Source organism: Brienomyrus brachyistius, chromosome 18 (genome assembly GCF_023856365.1).
Source record: "Brienomyrus brachyistius isolate T26 chromosome 18, BBRACH_0.4, whole genome shotgun sequence".
NCBI classification, from domain to species: Eukaryota; Metazoa; Chordata; class Actinopteri; order Osteoglossiformes; family Mormyridae; genus Brienomyrus; species Brienomyrus brachyistius.
Genome location: NC_064550.1, coordinates 11,453,733 through 11,466,911, shown reverse-complemented (window position 1 = coordinate 11,466,911; position 13,179 = coordinate 11,453,733). Strand labels below are relative to the sequence as shown.

The window sequence follows — 13,179 nt, the reverse complement described above, 5'->3', positions numbered from 1 at the left end:
CAGGGAGGACATTTTGAGCTGGGACAGGATTTGTAAACTACCACTTCAATTAAAAGGACCTGGATTTCACTTAATCACTGAGTTCTTACTGTGTGCTGATTGGTCCGTCTCCTATAAACATGCTAATAATCACTAATGTTAATGTGAAGCGGCCGGATGAGCCTTTCGATCAAGGTAACAAACTAGTCAAAGCAAGAAGGACTGAACTAATTAGCCAAGCACCGGAGCCTACATGCTATGAAAGCAATGAAAATAGCTCGCAGGGTAGCGTTACCTCTCACAAGTTAAGCCCAGCCTAGATCTCACTCACAAAGGGGAAAACAGGAGGAAGGTGAACAAAAACCTCTCCGCTGGTTTACTGGCCAAAATCTCATCCAGGGTGTCCCCTGACTCCTGCCTTCTGTCTCCTGGGACAGACTTCAAGCTCATAGTTACATTGCATTGGATAAACGGCTATAGAAAATGTACTGATCTCCACATTTGTGGCAGTTATTCAGAGAGGGTAATATAAGAAGCTGTGTATCGACGTCTGACTATTACGAGCACCTTATAGTGCTTTGTGGTCTTTACTGGGTTCTTTAATGTCTGTTTCAATGATTCATTTGTTGATTATCTGTTAAATGTTTTAACAACTCAAGTGCTGACCATTTTCATGGGAATAAAGCCCTCACTGAATTCAAATTTGACAGATATTGAGAGAATATATAAAGAGAAAACGGAACAATTGAGACAGACGGAGAGAACGTGGAAGGTGAGACAGGCAGATAAGTTCACACAAAAAAAGCAATACCAAGCTAATACGAAGTAATATGATTTAAAAGACTGTTAGAGACTCAGATGGTCATGATAGGAGACGCTGGTTAAGAGCTTTGACATGTCTGAACAGAGGAAGGGCAGTGAGAGTCGGAGGATAAGCTGTTCTGAGAGAGGAGGGTGTGGGACTCTGGGAAGAAAGCTGGGGAACATTTGTAGTGAAGTCTCCGTGAAGTCAATACCGAATGTTCACATGAAGTATCATGCCCATAATTCAGAATTTATACTAGAAATTCCAGTATTTATCTTATCATTATTTTTACAGTCTTTACATTGGTCACTTAACAGAGGTCATTTATATTACCGTTATTCATTGCATTACAATGGAAATACTTAAGCGATTAGTTATCGTTAGGAAATATTTACCAGATGTACTTCCAGTAAATCTGGGCAAGGGGCAGAGAATGAGGAAACAAGATAGTAACAGAAGATAAAGAGGATTCCTCTACTGGGCTGTGTGGTCGCCCTCATCCTTATTTTTTCGATGACGGTTACAGTCAGCTTCTGCACTTCGTGAATATTCTTTACGAGTGAGGCTGCCAAGTCCATCAAAAACACCCTGCAAAGATTTCAGTAACTGAGGGATGTCATAAAGTGGCCTGCTGCAGTGATTCTGGAAGGTACCGCTGGAAAAACCATGTGGATATCCATCTTCTAGCTACTTAACCTGGTCAAAGTCACAGGGGGGCTTGGAGCCTATCCCAGGCAGAAGAGTGCGCAAGGCTGAGGTAGACCCTGCCCATGGCTGGGCAAGCCCTCACATTCAACACCACACCCTGCAGGCAATTTGGAGATGTCTGTTAGCCTAACTGCATGTTTAAGTACTGTGAGAAAAAACCTCAACGGCATTGCAGAAATACGCATATATACGCTGCCAGTCAAAAGTTTGGACACACTTACCCATAGAAAGGTTTATTTGTACTAATCTCTACATTTTATAATATTTTATAAAGACATCAAAACTATTAAATAATATATTGAATTAAGCACGGACAAAAAAAGAGTATTAAAGAAAAAAAATATGCAGATTGGGACTCAAAAGGTTGCTGGTTCAAATCCCACTGTTGGCAGAGTGATGCCACCATTGGGTCCTTGAGCGAGGCCCTTAACCCCAGTTTCTCCAGGAACTGGGTGACCCTACTGTCTCCTCAATGCCAATTACATGAGGTGGCCTCCTGGGATGCTTTTCCAGCTGTCCATTAGGAAGACCCACAAATGCTGGTCAAACTCCTCTCAAACAATCAGGTGACCAGGTCATGTGATACAACACAATCACTCTTCCTTGTAGGCGGCTTGCCGTGTCCAAGCTTTTGACTGGTACCGTATATTATTTGACCAACATGCAGTTTTTGCAGCCACACAACTTAGGTACATTACCAAAGAAGCGTGGAGGCAGTTCCTCGAAAATCCTGAAATCTTAATGAAACCATCAACATATACTGTGGATTTACAGCCCAGCTGCACAATTTTTAATTAGTTAATCTGACAGAGCAGCTGCCTGTTACTGTGAGAAGCTCCCAGATGTATGTGAAGAAAACAGAGCAAAAAATCAGAGACTCTGAACTCCGAAACAAAACACAGTCACGTCAGTGACCTGCTAAATTAACCGCCGATGCAAATTCCGAACGCAGAATTTCTGGGGCATGAAAAAGCAGAAATAAAAATGTATCAAAATGAAACCCCAGTTATCCCCCATTAAATGCTAAATTAATGAGTTGCATAGCAACACATCCCTACAAGAAATGTTCTCTCCCTATGCTCAGCAGGTTCACTGCCCCTACTTCTTCTCCCTTGTTAGGTTCTAAGGTTTGACAATCACTTAATGATGCAGGTGATTATCTTATTCTGAGTAACGCTGATTTTGGCTCCAGTCCACCCCCACTGACAGATGCCCAACCGCAACCCTAAACCAGAACAGGAGCACCACAGTGAAGGAGCACTGAGCTCTGGTCAGTCCAAACAGCAACCTTCTGCTTAATGATCCACACCTGCTTAATCTACCTAATTAATCTCCCAGTGCTGAAGCATTCCATTAAAATTAACTTTTATTCAAGTCAAAGTAATGGTGTTTAAATGACAAAGGACATGCACCGTGTGTATGATAAAAAAACATATTTCCTCTTTATAAACAAAAGCGACAGGCCATGAAAAAGTTAAGCAATTATGAATGTGTACACATATTGGCAGACACATATATCATAATTAATGTATCATTCTACCCAGGGTGTACTTCTGTACTGGGCCTTATGCTGCCTGGAATAGGTCTCCCTTCTCGGCCCCACGATCCTGACCAGTATAAACGGCTGGAAGATGAATGGAAAAATGACCGTGCGCTATGAAAACTGGTAAAAAAAAACTAAACAAAAAAAAAGCAATCAATCTTAGAACACACTGGCGCTATAAAACACCTACAGAATACAGCTCCTCTTGCTCACACATTGCAGATTTCAGGTTGCGAATTTCAGATGGTTGTCTCATTGATATGAAAAATATTAGTAACACTCTTAACATGACATGAAGGGACTTTTATGAACATGCCAGGCAAGTGAGCCTGGAGTTCTACTAGCATGAAAGTGCTGTTTTATCTCGTTGCCACATTGGACACTATATGACCCACTAGTTGTTTGAACAGGGATTTGGGTTTTCCCTCTCTGAACTCAGTACAACAACGTCTTTATCTTCCTGCCAGGATTCATTAGTATTGTTTTTTTTTTATTATTTAGGCAGTTTAACTGAAGCTTTGATACATTTGTTCCCATTTATATTACAGTATATTTTAATATCGGTACCTTTAAGAGAGGTAACACAGCAAGGGCACAGTCTTCAAATTGCTGTGTCCTCCAGCACCCTACTGCCTGCTACCTGGACCTTGGCTGATGTTCCTGGTCAGTCAATGCTTCTTTCTTGTTTTTGTTCTGCATGAATGGCTGCATTGGGCTTTATGTAATGATCACTCGGTCCTTCACAGTATACAGAAACACTGGGTTTACCTTAATGCCCACTGGGACCTTCACAATTCAGAGTGACACAGATCTTTACTTAATTATCACTCGGTCCATCATTTAAATGAAGACATAGATTTATTTATTTTTTTTCAACCAATGTTCAAAAACCCTTTCAAATAACAGAGAGGCACTGAAGATTACCTAATGATAACTGAGTACTTCACAGAGACACACATCTTTCGCTAATGATCACTGGATCTTTCACAGTGCAGGGAGATATGCGTCTTTTCTTATTCAGGGTACTAATAAACCAGGCCTGACCTTTGCAATGTAATTGAGTTGTTTCCTAAAGAGTCAATAGTCAATAGACAAACAAATAATTACATTCAGTGTAATGTTAAGAATTGTTCTGTCTTGTGTGAATTTCTTCGGCGAAAATAAAGGTAATAAGGTGTTAAAATGAATCAGTAACCAAGCACCTCAGTGTGGATCACCAATACAAGCATAGGCCCCAATGACTCTTTCCAAGGCCTACTAACACATACACACATACATAAACATATAAAAAACATGTTGGTCTATTTCTGGCTCTAATGCTAACTTTAGTGAATTGTGGACGACTTTATAATGCCGGTTTGCTGATTCTCTCTACTACTCCTCGACATTAGACAGCCGTCTAAAACTCTGTCCTACTTTTGTGCTCTAGTTTATCCAAAAGATGTTCTGATAGGTTGGGGTTTGGGGTAGCTGCAATGATGCTTCTACATCACACAACAAACCAATGACCAGATACACCACAAAGCTACAGTACACAGACCCACATAATATGGCTTCAAAGACACACACTTACTCTCACACATATGCACTTACACACAAAGAAAATCTCATAAATATATGGATTTATTCGCATAAAGTAATCTGCAAAGGACACAAAGACCATATTTACAGTTATTTGCTAAGAAAAAAAGACTAACATAAGAATATGTGCAAATTAAGAGTAATACAATAAAAACAAACAGGAATTTCTTCTTTTCTCCAAAGAGTTACTGATATCTAGTTGGATGGCTAGATGAACACCGCTTCAGTTCCCAAACCTCTCCTCAGGGGCACCTCAGTCATTCCATGCCTTTGTTACATTTCACCACCAGCTTGCTTAGTTAGTTCATTTCATTAGCTATATAACTTAATGAGGTACTGATTAGCCAAACATGGTGTGCTAGTGGTCAAGTAAAAAAACACAGTTTGCTGCAAACACCAGGGTGGCTCTACGAGAGGTTTTGAAATGGCTAAACTGACGCACTTCGACAGATATAATGTTATATAGTTTACACTTTTAATATATAGTTTTACACTAACAAGAAGATCATTTAAACATCGACTAGCAACGATTCCTACACAGTACTGTACATGCACACTACACAGTACTCTAACTGCACACACTGATGCCACGCACTCACACACCTGCAAAAGCGGAGGTGTACTCACCGAGCACGCCCAGCCGATAGTTCATTGTAACCAGGATAACGTTGCCGAACGCAGCCAAGACGCTGGCGTCAAACATGTTCCCCGTGCCTTCCATGTAGGAGCCACCGTGGATGAACAGCATGACGGGCTTTTTCCTGCGGTCGCGGATGTCTGCTCACGCATACAGAGACATACGCACACATACATAATGCAGAAGTCCCACACGCACGCCCACATGAGACAGGAAAGGAAAAGGCACAAACTGTGAGCTACAGTCCCTATATAAACAAACCACGAGAGAAGCTGAAACAGAGTCGAAAATGTGATACAGCACTCAGTATGTGTCTCCACCAGGTAGCTGAACAAGTAACACAAAAGCCAGGCCGAGTGGAATCGCAACTAAAAAGCCCAGTATCTGTGCGTCCCACTGAACTCTGGGAAGTGGGCGGGGCATTGTGAGGCAGGAAAAACATATGGTGGAACAATATGTTAAAAATATAATCATATGTGCATGCAAACATACACGCAGATAGACAGAGGCACCTGTAGGTCTCCATGGCAATTGCTTTGCTCAGACTCGCTCTCTACAATAAAACCACAATGCCCATTCCATCACACTGACTCACACACTTTGGGTTGCCATGGAGACAAGCCTCACTCACACACAAGCCAACCCCCCCCCCCCACACACACACACACACATTGGTACCTGCAATGCTGCAGATTACACAGGCATTTGCATACACAAAACAGAACCCACGCACACGCATGCACACACTTTTAGGTGCCGTAAAACATTCATGTGTAAATATATAACACTCCCCCCCTTGCCAGCAATAGTGTTCTGTCCCAGAGTCTGATATCCTTCTCCTACCATAGTGCTGCCCCCCAAAATAAACCATTTCCGTATTATTCCATTATTTATCTATTTAAACTTCACCCATTTTTCGCTCTTTAGCTTTAGTTGGCTATGACTCTCTTTCCTTGAACCTTCTACATTGGTTGCAAGTGATTAAAAAAGCTGTATTAATGGGTTGGAACCAACTGGACCCTATAAATGGAGGGGGGGATGTGTAACCCTTTGGGGGAGGGTCTGCCTGCATACCCTTATCTGTGATGCTAAGGTTTGTCAGCCAACACCCATCTAGTAGTTTTTGGGGGTTGTACTTACAAAAAAATGTTCTGAGGGCAAAAGGAAAAATGATTGGTTCAGAGAGATAACCAATCAGATTGTAGCGGGGGTGGGTCTAAGCAACTAGAGGACATAGGACCAAGACATCTGATTGACTTCTCAAAGATGTCTAAGTATGTGAAGGCTCTAGTATGCCATCACATACTAGAGCCATCTAGTATGTGAAGGCACAAAACGGTGTACATTATTGTAAGATAATAGCACCTGCAGAGAAAATAAACAATGCAACCAGGATTAATATGAGAACTGCATTGTGTTAAAGCCCTCCACAGCTCTCCAGGTGGGCAGGAAATCACAGGAACCCATGGGACGGCAGGTTGAGGGGACAGAGATGGATGAGCGGAAGAGGAATAGCACGTGGCTGCTTGCCACAAGAGATGCCTCCAATACGCTTGGTCCTGTTCTTCTGCTTCTTGTTATATAGAGAAGACTGTTTGTTCCTAAGCTTCACAATACATGATTGCAAGAGATGGAGGACTCAGCACCAGAGCCAGGAAATCCAGAGAGAGTCAAGTACTAAAGATGGAGAGAGACCATCAGTAAAGTCACAGAGAGCTTAATATTAAGGATGGAGAAAGAACAGTACTAGAGTCAGACAGAGCAGAGTAACAAAGATGGAAAAAGCTCAGGACTAAAGGCCAATGGAAATAAGTGCTAAAGATGGAAAAAACTCTGGACTAAAGGCCAACAGAAATACGTACTAAAGATGGAAAAAGTTTAGGACTAAAGTCATAGAGAGCTGAGTACTAAAGATGTAAAAAGCTTAGGACTAAAGTCATAGAGAGCTGAGTACTAAAGATGGAAAAAGCTCAGGACTAAAGTCATAGAGAGCTGAGTACTAAAGATGGAAAAAGCTCAGGACTAAAGTCACAGAGAGCTGAGCACTAAAGATGAAAAAAGCTCAGGATTAAAGTCATAGAGAGCTGAGTACTAAAGATGGAAAAAGCTCAGGACTAAAGTCACAGAGAGCTGAGCACTAAAGATGAAAAAAGCTTAGGACTAAAGTCACAGAGAGCTGAGCACTAAAGATGACACTATGATCTGAACTATGTTCTGTATCACACTGTGTAAATATGATCAGAACTATGTTCAGTGTGTCTGTATTCATTAAAGATGATATGATCAGAGGCCTCTCCACCCTGTACATTGATCTGTAACATGTTTAAGTGCCTCCTCAGGCATCACCATTGCTCTTAATTAGGGCCCAACTAAGGGTTGGAATGGAGGACATAGCTGTCTTCTTCTTCACAGATCTGTGCTCTGAGTTTCGGTTCATTAGGTATCATATCTTACGCCCCTCAAGCGGCCAATTGGGTCTGAAAAACTCCCACTCGTTTAGAGACAACAGCTTAAAAAATGTTCCCTCTTCCCAGCCAAGATAACCAAGTAAAAAAAAAAACACATAGAAAAGCAGGGTCCTGCTTAGGTTTGGCATATCTGCACTTTGTATCAATGCTATGCTCCTGATTCCACACAGTCAAAAGCATAAAAGGTCTGGCTTTTTTTTTTTGGTCCGTTGCTGTGGTTTCCAACTTTCTCCTGTCACAAGGCACATCTATTTGCAAGATAGAATGGAGGGATTTTGAAAAGTAAGGTGAATAAACCACAGAAGTATACGATTGTTTGATAATCTCTCGGCAAGAAAAACCTGAGGAACCACCAACGGTGGAATGGTGTTCTTTTTTAACCCCGAGTACCGTAATATACATCCTGAATGATCAGCAGACACTCTGGATATTGATGGAGCCTGGAAGGATGATGCCCTGGTCTGCTTGGGTAGTGATGCTGCTCCACACAGACAGAGATGCTGAGATTTGTGGTTCTGATACTGAGCCGAACCAAAGATCTCCCACAAAGTTACGTGATGAGTGACCCTCACAGGCTAGAATTAGGGGAGACTCACAGACTCACGGAGGCTGTAAAGTGTACAGATGAAGGCTCTCTGATCCCCTAAACATGAGCAGATCGAGTCTTTTAAATATCAGCTGAAATATGACAGATGCGTGTAAACACCGTGTCATTCTAAATATTCACCTTGATCTTTTCTTTTTATCTTGCATGGTTCCCAGAAAAACCGAAAAGGTGAAAGCAGAAAACATTAAAAAAACATGCAACAAGAATACCTTCATCTCTGGGCCTGTTCATTGAAGACTCATCGTGTTTTTTTGTGAGAGGTCCTAGGGATCAGAAAACGGGGGGGGGGGGGGGGGGGGGGGGGGGGGAGAAGAGAGGAATTTCAAATTAAGATTAAGATATTAAGAAAAAATGCAAAAAAATAAATGAAAAAGTAGACGTCAAAAAGCTAAGTAATTAGAAAACTGAACCAGACTAAAAAGACCTTCTATTCATTTTCTGGAACTTCTCACCCTATTCAGGGTCACAGAGTAAATCCTGGAGGCTACATGTGCATCACAGGGAACAATTCAGGCACCAGCCCATCACCAGGCACACATGCCACACCTCCGGACAATTAGGTAACTGCAATTCACCTCGGTATGTTTTTGGGCCGTGGGTAGGGGGAAACGGAAACCCAGAGTTCCCAGAGGAAACCCCATGGCATCACGGGGAGAACATGCAAACTCCACACACATGTAGCCATGTGCTGAGACTCAAACCCTGGCCCCAGAAGTGTGAGACAAGAGTGTTAACCACTGAGCTACCATGCCACCCCAAACGCACAAACAAAAGACAGAAATCAAAATGAATCAAGTAGCTCTCTGTCCTCTCCGCCTACACAAACATCAGGCCGCCTCGTGACAGCCTTGGCTGAAGGTTGTTTTGTCACCTACAGGACCGTGGAAAAGAAACGGACCGTGTGATGCCAACACTTCTCAGGAGCCTCGAGTACCGTGGGCAATGGGATCGCAAAACACAAAGTGACGCCTGATCACACAAGCGTCACATGTATCGGGACTGAGACACAGGCGGAGATCACAGGAATGCCCCCCCCCCCCCCCCCCCCCCCCTTTGGCTCCTCCTGTCGTTCATCACAAATCAAGCAGGGACACCGACTTAGACTGGTAGTGGCGCGTTCTGTGTTTGTAGTCACGCCGGCCAGCCTGGGAGTGAAGGAGCTGGCAACAGCAAGAGGAGCGACTTGCCCAGCGGCATTTACAAGAACAAAGGCTTCATCTACTGAGATCTTGTCACACTCGGTATCTTTATTGGAAAGGCACAGCCACGGCCCGGCCAGCGAGTGTGGGAGGCTGCCACGTGTCGCCATGACGATGGCAAGACCATCACCTCGCCGCGACCAGCGGATAAGGCCTGAACAGGATCTCTCGGCTCTGTCCTGTAATCCCCGGTGGCAGGTGGAGACAAGGGGTGCAGCGGCTGAGGAACTAGACCGATCATCGCCTGTACTAATGGACGACGTGTGAAGGTGTAGGCTAAGTAAGCTATCTATTCAGGTAAAGCTAAGCTATACGGGGTCTAATACCACTTAACGTGATGCAGTGACTTCCCTGAATGGGATGGATGCTCATGGAGGACTCGTACACAATGGTCTGCCCCCCCCTCCCTTAACACCACCCTAATGTATGTTCAGACAGTGGAACAAAAAACCATGGTTTCCATGGCTACCAGCAAATGCACTGTAATGTTAAAAAAAAAAAAAAAATCAATGCTAACAGCATTTCCTGCCATGCTTCTCTCAGTCCGGTGGCAGTAAGATTTGCTTAATCTTCCCAGGAGGCCACACGCATAGCAGGAAGGAGACACGGTGCCCTCCCCAGTAGATGGAGGTAGATGACCATTAGGGCTGCCCGCATTAATACTGCTCCGCTGCTGAGAGGCACTCTGGAAGAGCTAGCAGGCCTTAATGCAGTTAGTGGTCACTGCACAAAGGCTCTCTGCTGCCGGCCAACATCGCTTACCAGTGGGAGGCCGGGAATACCCACCAGACCTGAACAAAAACACAATCATGGGTACAACCACGAACACCAGTCCAGAACAAGGTCTGGCTTCGAGGTCCACTGGGGGGCGAGGTGGCCATCCATCCATCCATCCATCCATCTATCCATTTTCCAAACCGCTTATCCTACTGGGTCGCGGGGAGTCCGGAGCCTATCCCGGAAGCAATGGGCACGAGGCAGGGAACAACCCAGGATGGGCAGCCAGCCCATCGCAGGGCACACTCACACACCATTCACTCTCACATGCACTCCTATGGGCAATTTAGCAACTCCAATTAGCCTCAGCATGTTTTTGGACTGTGGGGGAAAAACCGGAGTACCCGGAGGAAACCCCACGATGACATGGGGAGAACATGCAAACTCCGCACACATGTGACCCAGGCGGAGACTCGAACCCGGGTCCCAGAGGTGTGAGGCAACAGTGCTAACCACTGCACCACCATGCGGGGTGGCCATGTCAGGCTTTATAAGCCTAAGCTCCTCATATGTGATGACGATACAACCATGGCTAAAAACATGCTTCGATATCAGTTCCAGATTCATTTCTGCCCAAATTCATGATGTAATGAAGCGCTGTTCACACATTGAAAAGTAGGATTACTCCATGTATTAAAGTAAGCAGGTTGCGTTTGCTAAAAACTTGCACTTTAATTTGGATATGAAGACAGAGCATTTTTAACAAGACCTGCAACTGGTCTCATGATGGATATTGTACCATGAAAGACTGTGAAAACAACTTGGAAAGAGGCCCTGAAAGTCATAAGAAGTACTTTTCCTTGCAAGGTTTTGAGCAGAACGAGTCATCCAGATCAGCTGAGTATAAAGAGTCACAGAATTCTTGGTCTGGACTTTTACTCTCTGGACCTAAACTAGCCAACTCTGCTTTACAACATCTCTCCTTCACGGGCTTCATGGTCTGGGTTTTGTGTGCCTGCTCACACACAAACGGGTCACCCTGCCATGACACTTGACCCACTCCAGGTCAGCCGTGGCGCCTGGGAAGTCTCCATGCCACTAAATAGCCGACAAAGACATTTCCAGAAGACGGCTCACTGCAGACCAATGCACAAAAGCCCTGTCTTAAAGGAGTCGACACCGGCTGCATTACACTCATCGCATCAGTCTTACTTTCAGAAGCATTAAACCGTGCAGTAGGACCTGTGTGTGGAAATAGTGGCGCTTTAATCAGAAGCTTCCCGGAGGCTCTTGCTGGGTCCCACCCATTCACCTATGGCTCCTACCTCCTAGCACTTAGCCGCTAACACTTCGCAACTGGCGCTCAGATCAGCCCTTAATTACAATGTTCCCATCCGCCCCCCAGCTCTCTGCATAACCCATCACGCTGCAACACCCCTGCAGCCTGAAATATGAGTTTTAATACAACTCTGGGGCTGGGAGATCGTGTAGCACCAGCCATAAACATGATGGATTCCCAGGGACTGCCAGTGTAGAACAAGAGTTAAAGCAGATTCTGCTACCATACAGACTTACCATGTTGCATGTGTGTCATGGTACAGACTCGCCTAGTTAAATGCATGTATGAATTATACATACATAAAATTCCACCACTGCACATTCTGTCTTTGAACTCATTTATGCATTTGAATATATAATAAAATCTTAAAGGCGTTGGGTGAGAAAGTGAAAAAAACCTATAGCTGTCTCGTTTTTAGTTTGCTGACTAAGTTGTTTTTCTGCCAGCTTCCAAGCTCTGCTATATAAAACTCGTATAATTACCTGAACCATAGGACCGGCAATTATCATTCTTAAGGACTGTAATAATTGAAAGATGTTTTTCTTTCCTTTTTTTAACTGCTCGGCTTTCTGTTATGTTCTCAGTGGAGAATCAGTGGAATGTGGTAAATGACATTTTTACACCGATGATCAATTTCCTCATTTGTGAAATTTCTTCATCCATCTCACCCCCCTCACATCAAACCCTAAAGTGCACTGAGGAAGGAGGGATAGTGGAGATGGAAAGAGAGAGAAAGGAAGAGTAGTGCAGAAAGGGAGGGGGGAAAAAAAGCAATGGAACGACAGAAATAGAGAGTGAGGAAACTGGGGGGGGGGGGGAACGGAGGGGAGGATGGATGGAAGAGGGGTAGAAAAAAGGGAGGGAGTGAGAGGACTGAGAATGAACAAGAGTGCGAAGGGAGGAGAGAAGGATTAAAGACGAAAATAATGATAAGGGAAGACAGAAAAATTGCGAAGAAGGAAATGAAAGTTATTCATAACAAAGAAAATACTGAGGCAGAGAGAAGGAGCTGTGAAGGAAGATGAAAGGGATAAAGAAAAACAGAACGAGAAACAGTCAAAGAGAAGGAAGGCTTGGGATATTAAATGAGACTCCAGGGCAATTCATACTTTCAAAAAAAACAAATAAAAAAAAAAACACAAGAGCCAAATTTATCCTGTTTGTCTGCTTCAGCACATAATGGAGAGTAGCACGAGTACTACAGCTAATTGGAAATATGAATTTTGTACCTCACCGGAGAGAAAATTAAACAATAGGCTGATCTATGCTGACTGTACATGCAAAAGCTAAATACTGTATATTTCCATACAAAGCAAAACACACGATGAATGCTTATAAGTAACTGGATGCTGTCGGAATGACAATAATGTATTCCCTTAATGGCCCTGTCACCCTTTCCCCCATCTAATCTCTACTCCTCCTACACCCCCAAGCAATACATTCTCTAGCCTCACTACACACTCTCCCTACCTCCCTAAAACAATCCTAATTAATAGCCCAACTTTGTGTGACATGCCTCAATGCAATCAGGTTTACCAATTCTGAATCTCTGGCTATCCTTTCATGTGCCGCCACTAAGTGACATTGCTCCAAAGT

At 43.7% G+C, this 13,179-nt stretch overlaps 1 protein-coding gene across 2 annotated transcripts in view; it reads right to left on the bottom strand.

The window, feature by feature from the left end:
* Positions 1-13,179, bottom strand: part of LOC125712757 (neuroligin-2-like) — a 46,591-nt gene that overhangs the window by 17,004 nt on the left and 16,408 nt on the right. For both annotated transcript variants that reach the window (XM_048983171.1, XM_048983172.1), the window contains exons 3-4: positions 8,538-8,591; positions 5,244-5,393 (exon numbers count right to left, since the gene is read on the bottom strand). In XM_048983171.1, coding sequence (XP_048839128.1) covers positions 5,244-5,393; positions 8,538-8,591 — 204 coding nt within the window. The remainder of the gene's footprint in view (positions 1-5,243; positions 5,394-8,537; positions 8,592-13,179) is intronic.